The sequence below is a fragment of the Seriola dumerili genome, unplaced genomic scaffold (assembly GCF_002260705.1).
Source record: "Seriola dumerili isolate Sdu_G_001 unplaced genomic scaffold, Sdu_1.0 BDQW01000092.1, whole genome shotgun sequence".
NCBI classification, from domain to species: domain Eukaryota; kingdom Metazoa; phylum Chordata; class Actinopteri; order Carangiformes; family Carangidae; genus Seriola; species Seriola dumerili.
The window spans coordinates 895,462-913,474 of NW_019174347.1; the positions used below are offsets into that span (position 1 = coordinate 895,462).

Below are 18,013 nucleotides of genomic sequence, written 5' to 3' on the forward strand. Positions count from 1 at the left end.
GACGTCACGTTGCGTTGCAGTAAAAAGTTAGTTGTACGCGGTTCAACTTTTGCGGTGGATGACCGTTCGTTGTTTCCCAGAGCTCCCTGCGTCGACGCCGCTGCCGCGCCATCGGACCGGCTCCATTCAAATGAATGAGGAGGCTGTTTTTTTTGGTTTTTCTTCATGCAGGGCTCAGGTTGTTCTGAACACAGCCTCAGATTCAGTCAGTGAACTGGTAACTTTGTCTTGGTCTTGACAACAGTCCTGTGGCCAGCTTTTCTTGAGGCGCTGCGTCCCGACTCGACCGCCGACTGTAAAGGCCGGTATGATGTCACACTTAGATACTGTCAGTCTGACATGTGGGCTTAGTGATGCGTGAGTGGTAAAAGGGTTTCTCTCCCACAGCTGGTTTTTCAGGACTGGAATTAACTGTGTTTTTGTTAAACCTGTGATGTTGTTACACATGATCAGTAAGCAGAGAGAAAGCCCCCAGTAACATGCTCCTTCCTCCATCAGAAGAACACCAAATGAACTCGCTGCCACTACACACATACACACACACACACACACACACACACACACACACACACGCACACACACACATTCACAACGTGAGGAAGTAAGTAGTTTGTGGGGAAACAAGTAGTGAACTCTTTTCAGAAGGACCCACCCGTTTCCTGGAGAAAGAGGGAGCGGGTCTCTCCAGGTAGCACTGAGTGTGGCAAGAAACGCCGGAGGCTGCGGTGTCATGTTCATGTTCTCACGAGCACGCACACGTACACATCACTCGAGAGCAACCCCTTCACAAACTGAGGCACTCACCTCTAACATGACTTCATCCTCAAGCTCTCTGCTCTTTATATCTCTCCGTCTCTGTGTTTGAATACATGCATTAGTGTTTATATGTCACTGATAATGTCTTATAGTGATTAATGAGTAAGTTAGGAAAATACTTCAATCATTTTGATTATTTTTCAACTTTTATCTTCAGATTTTAGAAGATTTTATTTGTAGTTTCATATTATGATGCTTCGTGGCTGCTTTTCATACTGAGAAAAGTATGACGATCAAGTCAGGCAATCGGTTGTAATGCGTTCATTTTCTAGTAGAAATAATCGTTGATTGCAGTCTTAGTAGCAAATATAATAGTGCATGGATGTGCATTGTTGTCTGAACACTGTCAGATGTTGTTGCTTAAATACTGGTTGAACTGAATCTCCCTGAAATGTTGTTGAAAACACGTCAAACAGACCAAATCTGCACACGTTGACTCGTTCAATCACTCTCACACTTGTGTTTCATAACTGTTTACCCTGTGATCCCCTCCCCCCTACCCCCCTCTCTCTCTCACTCTCTCTCTCCCTCTCTCTCCCTCAGCTATCCGTTATTGAGGCTTCCCCTGCCTGGGACGGGTCCTGTGGAGTTCACCACAGGGGTGCGAGACTACAGCGTCCCTTCCCATGAGCCTCAGGGAGACCTCGGAGAACGGCCCGACTGGGTAGGAGAAGAGAGAGAGCGCGCACACACGTTTATATACATCCCATCATTTTTAGTATCTAAACATCACTTTTGTCCCTGTTCCTTTAACTGGATTCATTCCTTAACCCTGAATCCTGATCCCTCAATCTCAAACCTGAATCTGAACCCTGAGGGAACGTCTGTAAAGACGAATTGTCCTCACGCTGAGAGTCGAAAACGGGTTCTTAGATGCAGGCACATGCAGACAAGTCTAACTGTAAAGATGAAGGAATGGCTCATGTCACAGTGGCAGGTTCAGTAGACTAAAACAATGTTATGTTGCGTCTCAACATGTCACCTACATGCTTGTGTGTGTGTGTGTGTGTGTGTGTGTGTGTGTGTGCGCTGTAGTATCGGGGTCCTCCGGTTGCCTACATCCAGCAGGTGTTGGTGAAGGCAGCCGTGTCTCCGTGGGACAGCAGCCTGGTGCCAGTGGACGTGTTTCGGTCGCCACTGGGTCGAGTCTTTAGCCTGCTGGAGGAGATCCGTAACCACGTCCACGCTGACAGGTAAACTTGAAATTTGAAAAGTAAGTTAATGGAGCAGATACAAAGTATCATAAAGTGGAAATTCAAAGGTACAAGTACCTTTTGAATTTGGAGTTAAACACAGTAAAGTACCTCAGTAAATGTAGTTACTTTCCACCACTGTAGATGAAAAACCAGACGTTCATAATTCTGCTTAATGAACTCGAGACAATATTGAGTAACATGGTCATGGTCAGTATTTACTTTTTAATAAAAATATACAAAAAAGAAAAGCTGCAGATCCTCACATCCAACTAACCTTTCTTGAAACAATCACTTATCAAAACAGTTGTGAATTAATTAGTTTTTTGAATAATTATCCTTAGTGGTAGTGAAGACAAACTCAGTATTGAACTTTATCTCCCCTTTTAAAAAACAGTGGTGTCTGTCCTCCACCAGTTCAGAGTGAACCCATGAACCCAAAACTATTTTCACTTTTTCATGTGTGTGGAAAAAAAAGGAAAAAAACATCCATGACCTTGAGTTATGAAGAAGAAAGCTGGACTTCGATCAGTCATCGATCAGTTGTAAACCCTGAGGTGTGTGACTCTGTGGGGCACGTGCTGTGCAGCGATGCTCTGTTTGACAGCTGCACTGTCCTGAGCGCTGATATGAGGCTCATGTGTGGGACACTTTGTTGTTTTGCTGGAAAGCTGCAGAGAGCCGCTAAAGCTTTTCCCCCCAAGAGTCAGATTAATAGCACAGGACTTCTTTTGTGTAATTATCATTAAATTAAACATTAAAATTTAAGATAATTAATAGATTAATGTTGTGTCCTGCTTGGTGTCTGTGAGCTTTGTTAATAACAACTCCTCCTTCCTCTCACCTCCTCTCCTCTGTCTTCTCCTCGTCTCTCCTCTGTCAGCTCCGGGGTTCGCAGTCTGGAGACGTTATGTCTCCAGGTGACAGACCTGTTTCCAGGGTTACGGCGGATGCAGTCTGTGCTTCCAGAGCACGGCTGCCTGCTCGTCTCTCCCGGCAACTACTGGCAGAACCAGCGGGAGCTGTTCGACTCGGACTCCGACCTCCTCAAGACCATCCAGAAGCACGAACCCAAAGGCCTGCACACCTCGGCCACACTGCGAGGTAGGTAGAGATGAGGACTACTGACACGCTAACGGACAAAATCAAGCATTCTGGGATATTTAGTCGAAGGGAGAAGATATGACTTAAGTTTTGTGACTTTTAAAGTTCTTAGAGACGAACAAAAACAGCACTTTTTATTCTAAAGTCAAGAAAAGTAAAGTTGACGTTTTTGTGCTTCCATTAAAAATTTGAATCTTTCACTTTTTCTAAATCCTCCTGATGTTTTTGTGTGTGAATCTGTTCTGAAAGGCTCGATTTTTTAAGGCTGAATTCATGTACAGTATTTCTAACAGATGATGAACCTATTTGAACTCCTCACTTAGCGCTGGTGAACATCATCCACCAGTACAATACATGTGTTGTTGTCAGACTGTTCCTAAAGGTTTTAAGACTTACTCGTGGCACCGTTTTTACATTTCTAGAAATTCTGACTCCTCTGGTTTAGCCTGCTCCCTGTCCCGTGCCGTGAGATTACCCACCAAATCCAGCCTGAACTGTAGGCGTTTTATCGTCTGGTGGAGGCAGCAAGTCTCAGAAATGTCAGAAGTGGAGTTTAGTCCTTTTATTCTCGACTGCCTCGTTGGAAGGAGCCTGCCATCATTCAGCAGGAGTAATTGTAGGGAGGTAGTGAGTGGAAGATTAGTGGTATCAGCAAACTAAGAGGCTTTTATGTTGACGGAGAACATGCAGTTTCATTTCCTTGGGAACTTATTAAATTCCCTGAAAACTTTACCCACTGACATAGTGAACCACATCAGCGTCCCCTGGCTGCTCAAAGCCAGCTCAGCGTTCTGCCTCAACCTCCGGCTCAAGTGATAGAGAGGTGGGAAGCTTATTCTGGAGCTGGAGTCAGGGACAGCTTGGCTGCCAGATACAGTCAGACTGATACCGTTGTTCACACTGAGCTGACGGACGGCCAATCGCACTGCCGTGGGAAAGTTGTGAAGTATATCCCAGCAGCCCCAGCCTCCACAGGGCACCCAGTGTGAGTGTAAGATTAAAAAGGGAAGATGTGAAATTGAGTTGTTAGTTTAGCATTTCTGCAGATGATCTGATATCGGCACAGAGATCTCAAGCTTTCTAAAATAACAGTGCTGGCTTGTGTTGATCAGGTTTTACACAAGTAATACACTGTAGTAGCAATGCCAGTGTTTGACAAGTGACTAATGGATGAATAAATAACAACAACAAAAATTGTTATTTGCACTAATGTGTTGCAGTATGTGTGTGTGTGTGTGTGTGCGTTTTGAGAATTATTAATTGTGTGTGTGTTTCAGACCTGCTGTTTGGCGTCCCTGGAAAGTACACAGGTGTCAGTCATTACAACAGGAAGAGGGTGGTGACGTACACGATCACTGTGGTGTTGTCCAGCTACGATGCGAGGTGAGTCACATGTGCAGTGTAGCTTGTTAGTGCAGGTTCAATTGAATTTGAATAGATAGAGAATGAAAGAGTCGCATTTCTTTTGTCTTTTTTGTCTTTCAGTGTTTTTCCCTTTTTATGTCGCAGTGTAAAGAAGACTGACTTAACGTAAAGTCGGCTGTGATAAATGCCTTTGTTTGTAATTACATTTCTTTCAGGGACATTTTTCTTTACATGTCCCTAACTGGTTTGTTTTCCTCTGAAGCTGCAGGCTGTGTTCATTATGGCTGTGTGCTCACTATGACTTGTGTAGCATATAGATTCCAAGGCTTAGTTTAACAAGCTTTACTTTAGTCTCTTCTCACTGCATTATAGACTATGAACTATGAGGTTAAGTGCTGGGTTGCTTGACTGAGCTTCTCTTCTTTTACCAGAAGTTTTTGACAGGTACAAATTTAAAGGGTATTTGGTCTGACAAAATCAGTCAGTGGGCTGGATCTGCAGTGCTGCTGCCGCCGCCGCTGCTGATGATGATCTTGATGTCTGTGTGTGTCCAGGTTCCTGAGCAGCCTGCGGGCGCGCCTGAAGCAGCTCCACCCGTCAGCCAACTGCAGCCTGAGAGACGACCACATGGTTCACGTCCACTTCAAGGAGGAGATCGGCATCGCTGAGCTTATCCCGCTCGTCACCACATACATCATCCTTTTTGCCTACATCTACTTCTCCACACGTCAGTCCAACTCCCTGTCTCTCTGCTCTGTGTATCTTCTTCCAACATGACTATTTCTTTTTTTTCCCCTTGTTTGCACAACTCCCATCGCTCAATCTTTGAATGGTGCCAAAGATCCAGACTCATGCATGCTGCAACCTTTGTATGTGCACGTGCGTTTGTGTGCCAAGGTTGTTCCTGTCTGGTGCAGGGATAATCCTCACACAGGAACATTGTACACCGCTGCAAGAATGCACCCGGCTAACACCTCAACAACTTGCCAGTACAAACATAAGTTCAGGCAACACACACACACACACGAGAAGTACACAAAATTAATATTCACACTCAAGCCGATTAGTCGATTCACATATGGGACCTTGTTCAGCACATTTTTTCAACTTTTTTTCAACTGTAATTTGAAAAAAATAACCAAAACTTTTGTTGTAACTGCATTTTTTTGTCATTTTACTTCCATTTATTTAGATTTTTAACATGTTTACTTACAAGTTTTTTTATTTTCTAGAATATTTTTTCTTCCTTTTTGCTTGTCTAGCTTTAAATTACACTCCCTTTATGTTAATCAGTTGCAAAGAACATTGTGTAGCTATATCAGGGATTTCAGAATTAGTATTTGAATGCAAAACCTTCTTAGACTTTTTGGCCAATGGAAGATTTCACAAGGTTAATTAAGTCTTAAAATATTTTTGTGTATTTAATGGTGAATTAGTCTCTTTAAAAAGGAGAACGTCTGTCCTCACGACTGAGGTGTTAAATACTTACAATAGTTAATGTAACGGTTGTGTATGTAGTTACAGTGTCCTGCCTTTAACGTGGCTCCTTTGCTCCCTGCAGGTAAGATTGACATGGTGAAGTCTAAGTGGGGCCTGGCTCTGGCTGCTGTGGTCACGGTCCTCAGCTCTCTGCTCATGTCTGTGGGGCTGTGTACACTGTTTGGACTGACACCCACACTCAATGGAGGGTAGGAGTGCCCTCTTTTTTTTCCCCCACATACTAATGTTTTGGAAGATTATCTGAGAGATTTAAAAATCCGTCCTAGGTAGTTAGTTTGTCCGTCTATCAGCGCTAAACCTAAACACAGATAAAAGTTGAGAATTTGTTTGTGAGATTTAATTTTTTGCCAGCAAGAAAAAATTGCTTTGTAGCTTTAAACTGGAAGCAAAAGAATGTGGAGACGAAAATATCTCAGCAATCACTGGATGGATTGATATGAAATTTTGTGCAGACGTTCATGTTTCCAAGAGGATGAATCCCTCTGACTTTAGTGATCCCCTGACTTTTCCTCTAGCGCCACATGAGGTTGACATTTTTTGGTTTTAGTGAGACGTTCAGACAATTATTGAACGCATTTCCAGGAAGTTTGGTACAGATACTCATGATGTTAAGTTAAAATCTTAATTTGGTTTATGATCAAATACACAGCTAATGACATTTCCATCAAGCTCAGCTGTACTTCGAGTTTAGTGCTAGTTTGTAAATATAAGAATGCTAACATGCTAAAGTAAAGTTAAATGGTGAACAAGATACATTGTCATTGCGTGCATGTTAGCATGCTGAGGATTCAGTTCAACCCACCTCTGTGTTGCTAGCACGGCTGTAGACTCTTTGTCTGGTTGTCAACATGTATCTTACAACTTGTGTCGCACATGAACTGTTCTTCAGTAGAAACCAGAACAATTCAGTCTCATAAGTCACAGAAAATGAAATGAATTTAGCTTCTGGTTCAGAGTTGAAAGAATTTCTTTATGTGCTGTTAAATCGTCCTCATCATGTCCTCTGTTACTGACATTCAAACGTATCCTGTTAATATTTACTGCCCCAACAGGCCGTTACTGTTTCATCATTATCTCTTATCTTATTCACAGAAAGCCCAGAACATGTCTACCTACACTAACACACACACACACACACAACACACACACACACACACACACCAGCTTATTGATTTCCCATTTCCTGCATTGACTTAAATGGATTGGCGTTAATGTTTATAGCAACTTGGCAAAAAGTCAGTGGGTTAGTGTGAATGAAAAAGAAGAGATGGGGGGGGGGGGCATGGAAGTGGGTGGGGCCACGTGAAGGGGCGGGCATATAGCGATGTTGACATTTTATGGTCGTCCAATGATTTCAGGAATATTAGAAAGCAGACATCGTGGCGTGATAACGGCACACTGTTGTCCAACCACTGACCACGATCCACGCAAGTCCGCTGTGGGCGGTGCTTGTACCGTGTGTGTTTGCAAAAACACACATCAAGGCTGACACAACCAAGCTATGCAAACTTCACATCCAGGCTGGATAGATAGTGGTTGTGTGTGTGTGTGTGTGTGTGTGTGCACGTGCGTGTGTGTGTGATAGGTAACTGTGTTACTGAGTGCCTCTGATGTAACGTGCAGAGCTGTTGACTCCTCTGTGACCCAGTTATACACTTACTTCTATAGCGCAAGCTTATCTCTACGCTCACACTAATCTCTCTCTGCTCTCCACCACAGAGATATCCCCGGCAGACAATTACCAAATATCAATAAAGAATTCTGAACATAGGAAAATAAAAAGCTCACCTTCACTGTCACTGTGACCGATAAATGACATGATTCACTCGACTTTACTGTCAGTTAACATTGATGGTTACACAGTTCATTCAAAAGCAGCACGGCTTCTGGAGGATTGCGTCGTTGTGGGTGACACACAGTTTTGAAAAGAAATTGATTTCACACACGTACACAAAGTCCAGAAAATGAATATTCACTTTCTTAAAGACTTTTATTTGAAAAGCTAAAACTGTGCCTGAGTACCAACAGTTATCTCCAAATTCAATCCCATTTCAATTCACACATTTCAATTGCCCTTTTTTTCCCCCACTGAATAAATTATATTCCTCTTTTGCTTGTATCAGAAATGCAGCATCTGAAACACCATTTCCTTATGTAAATCAAACATGGAGTTTTACAATATAGGGATTTTCAGAATTAGTATTTGAAGAGAGTTATGAAGGTTGAGATATCTATGATTAATTAAAAGTGTTTAGATCAAGTTCAGTGTTTTAAAAGTTTATTCATTCTGGTACAATGTTGAATCATAAAACCTACATTCTTCTTTGAGCTCTTAAACAGCATTATTGTTTCTCTCTCTTGTTAAAGAGGGGGATTAAAACCACAACCACCTCAGGGAGGAAAAATCTTTCCACCAAACTCAGCTTCCCCCTTTGCCCTCCTTGCTTGTTGTTCCTTGTAACGTTGATGAAGTGAAACTTGCTTCTTTTCTTTTTTCCAGTGTGTAACTGCTCTGCTGTTTCCTCTCTGCAGGGAGATTTTTCCTTACCTGGTGGTGGTGATCGGCCTGGAGAACGTCCTGGTTCTCACAAAGTCCGTGGTCTCCACACCCGTTGACCTCGAGGTCAAACTCCGCATTGCTCAGGGTGAGGACAGGAGTGTGTGTGTTGACCAGCTATTAGTTTCTGACTCATATGATTTTCTAGTAACCACCAACTAGTTATTGCTGTTGTTTTCTGAAGGCGCTTACTTCGCTTTTGGAGTGTGTTACTTCATAAACTGGCATATTAATTATCTGGTCTTTGTTTTGTTTGTTTAAACGTTGCTCTGTCTCTCTGCAGGCCTCAGTAATGAGAGCTGGTCTATCATGAAGAACATGGCCACTGAACTGTGCATCATCCTCATCGGATATTTCACTCTGGTGCCAGCTATCCAGGTAACGGAAACACGTTTTGAATCGTTCAACCAGCAGAAACAATGAATAGGAAATAACAGTGGGACAGAAAATAAATAACAACATGCGGCATGAAAACAATAGGGGGAACTATGAGAACATGAAAAGACACATTTCTGTTCCCACCAGGTTTTGTGAGTCCTACTTGTAGAACGTGACAAAATATTAGAGCTAACTCAGAACTGTTAGCAGCAGGCTACTGTGTGAAGCTAGCTAGCTGTTCATCACACCACTATGCTAGCACGTGATTAGCTCATTAGCCTGTGCAGTGGTCTGATGTCTCCGTTGGTCTCTGTGTTTTTTCAGGAGTTCTGTTTGTTCGCTGTCGTGGGGCTGGTGTCTGACTTCTTCCTGCAGATGTTCTTCTTCACCACAGTACTATCTATAGACATCCGCCGCATGGAGGTACGAACTCACACACACACACACACACACACACACACACACAAACACACATACACACTCGCACATCTGGCTTATAATTCTTGAGGGAATCAGTGTGATAATCAAAGACAAGAATCTGAAACCTTAACACAAAGAAAACATGGATGTGGGTCTGACACACACACACACACACACACACACACACAACCTTCCTCATGAGCCGATACAGGATGTAAAAAGGGGGTCAGGTGGCGGTCACAGGCCCACATACATTCACCACATAGTTTTCAGATTAGCGGTTTCCCACATGTGCACTTCTCATTTAAAACCCCTTAATGTTCTACTGTTGGTCCTCTCTTCCTGTCACACACATACTGAAACCTTTCACTGGTGTTTAGCTCAGTTTCTGGCTAAATCAGCATTAACACCATAAACCCATACATTTCCATACACAGCAAAACACAATGAAAGTACTCTTAAACCCTTAATACTTTGACGGATATGTGGTTTATGTAAAATATGTAATTAATGGCTGTAGCATTACCATTTTTCTAATTGTTTACAAGATTAAATTGCTTGTTTTTTTCCAACTAATGGTCCCAAAATCAATGTATATGCCATGTTTAGTGATATAAAACACTGGAACGTAGCAGGTACTTTGGAGAAGCTTGACCCAGATGAATGAGTTTCACACTTGGCGGCAGAGAAGAAGGATGAATCAGCTGATGTTGTTTTTGGCAGGAATCAAACTCCTCCCACTGTTTGGCCTCAGATCTTCACGACTTTGAGTAGAAAATGTGTTTAAAAACCATTTCGCGTGAACAAATGTCTAAAACATCATCATTCCCCTGCAGCTGGCTGACTTGAACCGCCGCCTGCCGGCCGAAGCGGGGCTGCCTCCGCCCAAGCCGGGCCCGCTGCGTACACGCGAGGTGCCCCCTCCACCGCGACCCTCCCCCCACACGATCACCCTGCAGACCCCGGCCTTCAGGAACCTGAGGCTCCCCAAGAGGCTGCGCGTGGTGTACTTCCTGGCCCGCACACGCCTGGCTCAGCGGATCATCATGGTGAGAGATTTGTCTTTCCCTTCTGCGGCGCTTTGCGTGTCTGGACTCGTCGTGTCACCAACCGATCGTTAACATTCATTTTGTTTACTTTCCAGGTTGGCACGGTGATCTGGATCGGCATCCTCGTCTACACCGACCCAGCCGGGATCCGCACCTACCTGGCCGCGCAGGTATCTGAGCAAAGCCCTCTGGGAGATCCCGGAGGGGGCGGCCTGCCTCCTCACCTGGGTGTGGCCCCCGTCTTCCGTGGAGGAGATCCCACCAGCACCCTCAGTATCCACCCCGCGCCGGATCCGACTCCCTTACCCGAGAACCAATCACAGGGCCACCACGGCTCGGCCAGGGCGGGGCCCCTCCCCCAGCCCCCGCCTGCGGTGCCTCAGATCACCTGGGGGGCGGAGGACGAGGAGGGTTGGAGGAGACTGTCCTTCAGGCACTGGCCGTCACTCTTCAGCTACTACAACATCACTTTAGCCAAGAGGTAAAATGGAAAAACAATGTCCATTTTTTATTTACGAAAAGCAAAACGGAATGAAAAAATACTTTAAAACTATAATTCTGGGCCCATTAAAAAAAGGTTGACGCCATTCAGACACACAAGGGGATAGACTAAGACACAACCATGCAAACTACAATAACCAGAAAGCACGCCAGCATAGTGCTACACCATATTAACTGAGGAAAGGTACTGAAACAAATAAACTCAAACAGAACTGTCAAAGTATTAATGAAAAAAATCACAAAAATCAAACTAAAAGACACTGGCCCGTCCCACGGTGCTGGAGGAACATGGTGCAGTCCAAGTAGTAATCAGCCCCATTTAAGCAGGTCTGATGGAGCTGGGACTCCAGCAGCAGCAACCCCCAGGAAAGTGAACTAAATGCATACACTTCAAATAGAAAACTATACTGTCAGATATTGCTAATAAAACTGTACGTTATATCCAACCAAAAACCTGTGTGCAGTTATTTATCTGTTTGTATCTGGACACTCTGAGTGTCATGCTGAGAAAGAAAGACTCTTAAAGTAAATTAACAAATGAAAAGAGTTACCGCTGTTCAGTGTGTGGCTGCTGGTGCGGCCATCACAATCACTCACAGTGTTGTGAACTTTTTTAATTTAAGATTTAAAGTTGTTTGTTTTGTTTTTTTTACCCCAAAACAAATGAGTCTATTTAGATTGACAAATAACTGACAAATGACTGATTGGATGTGATAACTGGGTCAAGATTACATCAATGAGCATAAGCTCATTTACAAGATGATTTCCTCCTTTTTTAAATCCCTTAAAATCCAATTTTATCCAAAAAAAAAAAGATTAACATATGGTTTAATTTACATGACTGCTGCTAAGGTTGGAAAAATCAGCTTATTCCACATTGTTTATATATTTATGTATTATGTGTCATGTTATTCCAGCTGTTCATTGAAGCTTTACGATGTGAAATATTCAAACTCGAGTAGATTTTGTTCTCAGCAGCAAAGATGAGGCCGTGCAGTAACAGGAATCACTGATGTGATCGTTTCTATCTAATGACCCAACTAACTACCCTAAGATGGGGCATAATCAATAAATTCTGAAAGGTTTTAATGATGTTATAAGCCAGAAACATGTTTTCAGGTTTTGTGACAGTCTCTCTGCTGCTGTTTGTCCGTTTCCCAGGTACATCAGCATCCTGCCCGTCATTCCCGTCACCGTTCACCTGAGCCCCCAGGAGGCCGTCGAGACGCGCCACCCTCAGGACACAAGACATCCTCCGCCATCCATTCCCAAAGTCTCTGCAGATCTACAGACGGACCTCACCCTGTACAAGTCAGTACTCCAACACACACGTACATACAGCACACACCATCCGCACACATTGCTCTACTGTCCTAATGCTTCAAGTAGGAAACAAAATCCTTCACGCTGTGGTGCCATGGTACTAAAGCTCTTAAAATGAGTCAGCCCTAATTAAAGAATATGGTTGTAAATATGCAAATAATCTGATCATTGACCAAAATATTTTTATTTTTTATCAGTATAGTTTTAATGGCTGATATAAACTCATGTTCTTCAGTTTATATCGTTTGTTCAGTGTCTATAAAAGTGTTCATCTCCTTTAACTCTCTCACTTCTTATTGTTTCACACCATGAATGAACTCTAACCAGGCTTTTGTTTTTACACTGATCAAAACAGTGTTGAAATGAAAAAGAATCTCTATAACCTGCTTTTATTGTTTGTTGTTTTTTGTCCTGCAGTGACATTTTTTTTTTTGCCATAAATTGATCAGTTTGGGGGAAAAAAAAAAGTTTATTTGGAAACTGCACCTTGTTTTTAAAGGCCACAGAACTTAAAGCTGTGTGGCCTTTGGGTGTTTCCATCAGGCTGTCACTGAACAACTTGTCCAGTGGACATTGAAACCTTTGTTGAAGTCCCCTCTGCAGCCGTCCTTCAGCTGCAGCCGCAGCAGTAAAGTAGAGTAGAGTCCAAGGTCATGTGGCGCTCTCACGTTTGTAACTAGCACAGATTGAAGGCCATCTCTTGACTGGGAACTAATGACACATATTCTGATAAATTACAATTTTTTTTTTTTTTTGCTTTCAAGTTGTCGTCACTGAAACGGCACAAGTTCTACAGAACGTGTGGGGAAACCTGTGTTTTCTTTCACGGGGTACAATGTTGAGAAATACAGTGTTATAGGAACCTTTTCTTTTATAATAAAAGATGTTCCATGTTTGACGCAGGGATGCATGTGCAAGTGTCAGTGTATCAAGTGTCACCGGAGTGAGTGTTATCTTATCTGATGCAAAAATAAAGACAGAGAGACAGAACAAAGAGAAAGGCAGGGCTCTTGTTATTTGTACCTTTAGCAATATTGACTCTCTGACTGGACCGGCCTGGTGGACTGGTTGCTTCGGAGACACCAGTCGATCTGTGGTGTAACAACAGAGAGGACGATGGTTTATCCTGTATGGTCTCTGAACATAACCAGAACAGTTAAACATACCAGTTGCTTAATAAATATTATTTCTGCGATTTGTTCGAGATGTTTCTTGACGGTTTTCCAGTTTTTCCTGCAGCTGAGTTTTTCCAGCTGCAGGGCAGCAAGCTTCTGTAAACGTGTCCAACATTTAATCTAATTTTACTTCACTTTCACTGTACTTGCCTCAGACTGTGTTGAGGGACTTTTTTCCTCTTTATAGTGACAGCTCTTTCTGTCACCACTCTAACAGTTATTTCTGGCTGCCGTGCAACTGCAAAACCTTCATGTTGGAAAGAGCGTTGCGTTACTGTGTTTTTATCGCCACTCTTAAAGTGATTGATGATCAGTGTCTGTTTTGGAAGCCTGTGAACTAGAAGGAACGATCTATATACTATATTTATCTTAACTTTGTTTGTCAGGGTTTTTTTTTTTAAAAGTTCAGTGTCATTTTCTACTGACATAACATTTTACAATTCATTTATCACCACACACACTGTCCCTCACTGCACGCCAAATCCCAGGGTCTGGAGTTTAGCTTTCAGTGAGCTGGCAGTGCCTTGTTGTGTAAGGCGGCGTGTTGTCACCCCTGACTGCCAAGTGGAAGGTTGAGTTCTTCGTTTCATCTCTGGACAGTAGATACGAAGGTTATCAGCCGGAGCTGGGTCAGGGTCGTGACCTTCACAGCGGGGGAAGTAGCAGCTGAGTTTATGGCTTGTTTAGATGACCCTGAGACGGAGAGAAGGCCAGTGTGATAAAGGCGAAAACATGCTGTTATAACGGGGTCAGAGCAGGTTGCAACACCGTGAGAGATGCAGGTTTGAATGTGTTCTTGTTGCATGCAAAGAAGAAAATCATGTGTAATGCTCCTGGCTGAAAACTGTATCAGTTCATCACAGTGTGTTATAGGTTGTAGCCTAAAATCATTTTTGTAGAACTTAATAACTTCAAAAAGTTGTCTAATTAAAGACTGAAATACAGATCAAGTGGAGCTGCAACGTTTATTTGATTAATTCGATCAAACATTTAACTGGCAACAGTTTTGATTATCAACATAATTGCCAAATACTTTCTGATTCCTGGCCTTTTCCTCTTCTAATCTGTTCAGGTTCGGTGGCACTGTGAAGAGTCTGTTGTCAGATTTTCCATAAAAAGACGGTGTGTGAGTTTCATCTGTTTAAACTGGGAACAGCCAGAACCTGTATCTCTGTAAATATTGCAACAAACATGTACACACACGGCCAAGCACTTCAGCCTCTTAAACACTGAAGGGACACAGTGTGCGTTCCCTTTTTCGGTAACATAAATGTATAATGATAAATAAATCAACCCTCCACGTTGTGCCAAATCACAGCTTTCAACAATTTTTTTTAATTTATTGTTAACACAATATTTCCAGGCACTGACTCAGAATCAGATTTCTGACTGTGTGTACGTGCTGCAGCTCCATATGCGGCTGGACAGGGTTGATGGAGCTCAGCCGCTGCCAAGATCAGGTTTGATTGGCTCTGGAGTCGAGTTTGAACCGGCCTGAACACACTCCAAGACCAAGACAGAGCTAAAACAGAGTGAATATTAGACTTACATACATCACGTGCAACGTTAACGCGACTCCAGATGAAGAATCTGTAACTGCTGGAAGAGTAAATGAGCAAACGAACTCATAATCACTTGTTTCCACATCATTCAACGGAAGTTAAATTACGTCTAGAAGATCAGATCATTTTGTTTTGCTCTGGAAAAGGCCAATGAATGAGCTTTTTATGAGTCTTATTAATTTTAATTTACAAACCCTAATTCATTTATAATTGAGCTTTGTGAGCATAAATAAACAAGTAATTCTTTATTCGGGCTAAAACTTAATTGTAAGTGTGATTGCCTGTTAAATGGCTGTGATTCAAGTCCAGACATGCAGCGTGTCACCTCCCAGCTCGCTCTCTGCTGCTTTCTTTTTCTATTTTGAACTGTAAATAGGCAACAAAAAAAGAATGAAAGAAAATGGTTAAAAACAATAAGAACAAAAACAAAAAAAAACCACACAACTCTCCATCTGAAGTTGTTTCTGAATGACACAGTGTGATGTGCGTTGGCAGGCTCCTGACATCGGGTCCTTGCAGCCTTGTCTCAGAACAGTTTTTATGGACTGGTATTTCAGGCAGAGTGGGGTCACACACCTCTGGCAGGTTTCATCGTCACAGCTCTGCCACATTCCTCTGCAGAGAGCAGAGCGGGCAGAGCTGCCGTGTGATGCTCACAGCTGTCTCTTGTCATTTTTTCCCCTTTTTCTTTGTGTTTTCTCAAACAGAAAAAGCTGAGCACCGTAAATTCAGCTTTACAAACACACATACAGCCAGTAGACTCATACTGTCCACAGCAGCTGGCTGTACAACAAATGCAATGCGAAGTGTGGATATGTACAAGTGTTAGAGGACGGATTCTTTCAAAGCTTATTTATCACGTTAATGGGTTTTTTTTCTGGCAGGATTTTGCGATGACACGAGCTGATGGGAGGAGTCAGGATGAGTTGTGAGGAGGGTGTGAAGGGTCCTGAGTGATGAATGTTGAGTGTAGAGATCTGAGATTGAAGACTGAGTGCGAGTGTTCATTTTATTATTATTATATTATTATTATTAAAGTCATTGTATTACAGTCATGGACTTGGTTGGTTGCACTGGGCAGTTACACAGTGTAAATGTGCATCATGGTATAAATGTCGACCATGGTGATGCTGCAGGAAACAAGCGTGTTTTAGTCCTTTTTGTTTTTGACTCCTCCTTCGTCCCTCTTCCCGTCAGGGTGGCAGCTCTGGGCCTGGCGGCGGGCGTCCTGCTGGTCCTCCTGCTCTTCTGTCTCTACCGCGTTCTCTGCCCACGTAACTACGGACAGAACGGCGTGGCCCACGGGCGCCGGCGCCGTGGGGACCTGCCCTGCGACGATTACGGCTACTCGCCGCCCGTCAGCGAGATCTCGCCGCTGCTGCTGAGGGGCCACAGCATGGTGAGAATGGAAATACATAACACACACCGCACACCCGGATCAGACTGGTCAGAACGACAGCTGTCCGGCATCAAACAACCTGCAGTGGAGACTTTGGCTGATTTAAAGCCTCTATGAATAAAATTTGAAAATTTCAGACTTTGCTTTTGGGGAAATGAAGACAGAGAAACGTTCAGTCTTTTCAAAGTCAGGAAAAAAACTGCACAATGATCACCTTGTGTAAATTTATTTCCAATCAGTAGGTTCAGTCACAGGGTGCTGGCACTAAACAAAAGAATTATCAAATGTAGGTTGTAAAAATGTATTTGTTTTCATCAGATCAAGTCAGTTTTGGTTCTTTCTGTCCTGCAGGACATCGAGTGTTTGGCCAGCGACGGGATGCTGCTGGCGAGCTGCTGCCTGGCCGGACAGATCCGTGTCTGGGACGCTCAGACTGGGGACTGTCTGACCGTCATCCCAAACCACGGGTGCGACAGTTTGTCCATAATTTATCAAGCCTTTTTTTAAAGTCTCCGTTGTTGACCGAAGCAAAAAGTGATTTCTGTTGCCGTCTGCTCCACACCCACTGATTTTATTATTTTATACGATTCATGTTTTCAGAGCTAAATATGTAAAAATAAGGATCTCTCTGATAACCCAACCAAGGCCAGTGTCTGTTTCTATCTTAATTTAGAAAATTCAGATAATGATAAAAAGGCCGATATTTGCTCGTTTATATAAACCCACAACATAAAGAAACATTTTTGACGAGGATTTCTTTAGATTATTATTTTATTCTTATGAAAGAATTGTGACAAAGATATGCACATTTTATATTTCATAAATAAACCTGTGCTCTCTCGTGGTTAAACTATGTGATGGTGACGTCAGTAGATATTTCTGTTCCCCATCAGCTCACATATATTGATGAATAATATCAGACAGATCCATTTATCTCTATAACTCTTATGATACGTAATATTTGATGAGGCCTTGTAACTAACACTAACTGAGTACTGTGTCTCGGTTTCAGGCTGAGGCGGAGCAGCAGCAGCAGTGGTGGCTGCTGGGAGCAGCGGGATGGCTGGGACAGCATGAGCGGCGCCGCAGACCCCGAGGTTTTAGGCTCTGAGGGCTGCGACCGCTCCATCGGCGGTGACGGCCTATCGGAGGACGAGGGCTACCCGCTGAGACGCCGCACCGCTCCCGCCCGGCCCACCCTGTTCACCGACCAGCCCGATCTCACCCCGCTCATCGACACCAACTTCACCTGTCAGCCGCCTTCGCACCTCTCCACGCCACCCAGGGCAGGGTTTGACTTTGGAGGTCTGGTGGAGCGCGCCTACATGGAGCACGAGCCTCCCTCGCCCTCTGCCTACCCCTCTCCTTCCTCGGCCTCTTCCTCGCCACCCTCAGGAGCTAAACTCCAAAGAAGACCCAGCTTAGGGGACGCCGCCGGCCCCTTAACCCAGGAGAGGGCCTCTTCAGCCGGGACGCAGGCGACGGCGGACTGGGAAAGCTCCGTCTGGGCCATGGAGCTGAGAGGAAATCTGATAGCTGCTGGGAGGAGCAGCGGTAAACTGGAGGTGTGTAAAATAATGTTTGTAAGTTTAGATTTGGACGCCTGAAGTGTTTGTTTGTACACAAAGCAAAAAAATGGATGATGATGATGATATTTAGTTTTGTCTTGTG

At 43.6% G+C, this 18,013-nt stretch overlaps 1 protein-coding gene across 1 annotated transcript in view; it reads left to right on the forward strand.

Annotated features, from left to right (window-relative positions):
* Positions 1 to 18,013, forward strand: part of scap (SREBF chaperone) — a 30,715-nt gene that overhangs the window by 3,870 nt on the left and 8,832 nt on the right. Inside the window, exons 2-16 of the mRNA XM_022746181.1 lie at positions 1,360 to 1,480; positions 1,852 to 2,009; positions 2,893 to 3,113; positions 4,391 to 4,496; positions 5,033 to 5,205; positions 6,040 to 6,166; positions 8,511 to 8,623; positions 8,819 to 8,913; positions 9,238 to 9,336; positions 10,170 to 10,382; positions 10,478 to 10,863; positions 12,045 to 12,194; positions 16,141 to 16,342; positions 16,694 to 16,809; positions 17,355 to 17,907. Of these exons, the coding sequence (XP_022601902.1) occupies positions 1,360 to 1,480; positions 1,852 to 2,009; positions 2,893 to 3,113; positions 4,391 to 4,496; positions 5,033 to 5,205; positions 6,040 to 6,166; positions 8,511 to 8,623; positions 8,819 to 8,913; positions 9,238 to 9,336; positions 10,170 to 10,382; positions 10,478 to 10,863; positions 12,045 to 12,194; positions 16,141 to 16,342; positions 16,694 to 16,809; positions 17,355 to 17,907 (2,833 nt within the window). The remainder of the gene's footprint in view (positions 1 to 1,359; positions 1,481 to 1,851; positions 2,010 to 2,892; positions 3,114 to 4,390; positions 4,497 to 5,032; positions 5,206 to 6,039; positions 6,167 to 8,510; positions 8,624 to 8,818; positions 8,914 to 9,237; positions 9,337 to 10,169; positions 10,383 to 10,477; positions 10,864 to 12,044; positions 12,195 to 16,140; positions 16,343 to 16,693; positions 16,810 to 17,354; positions 17,908 to 18,013) is intronic.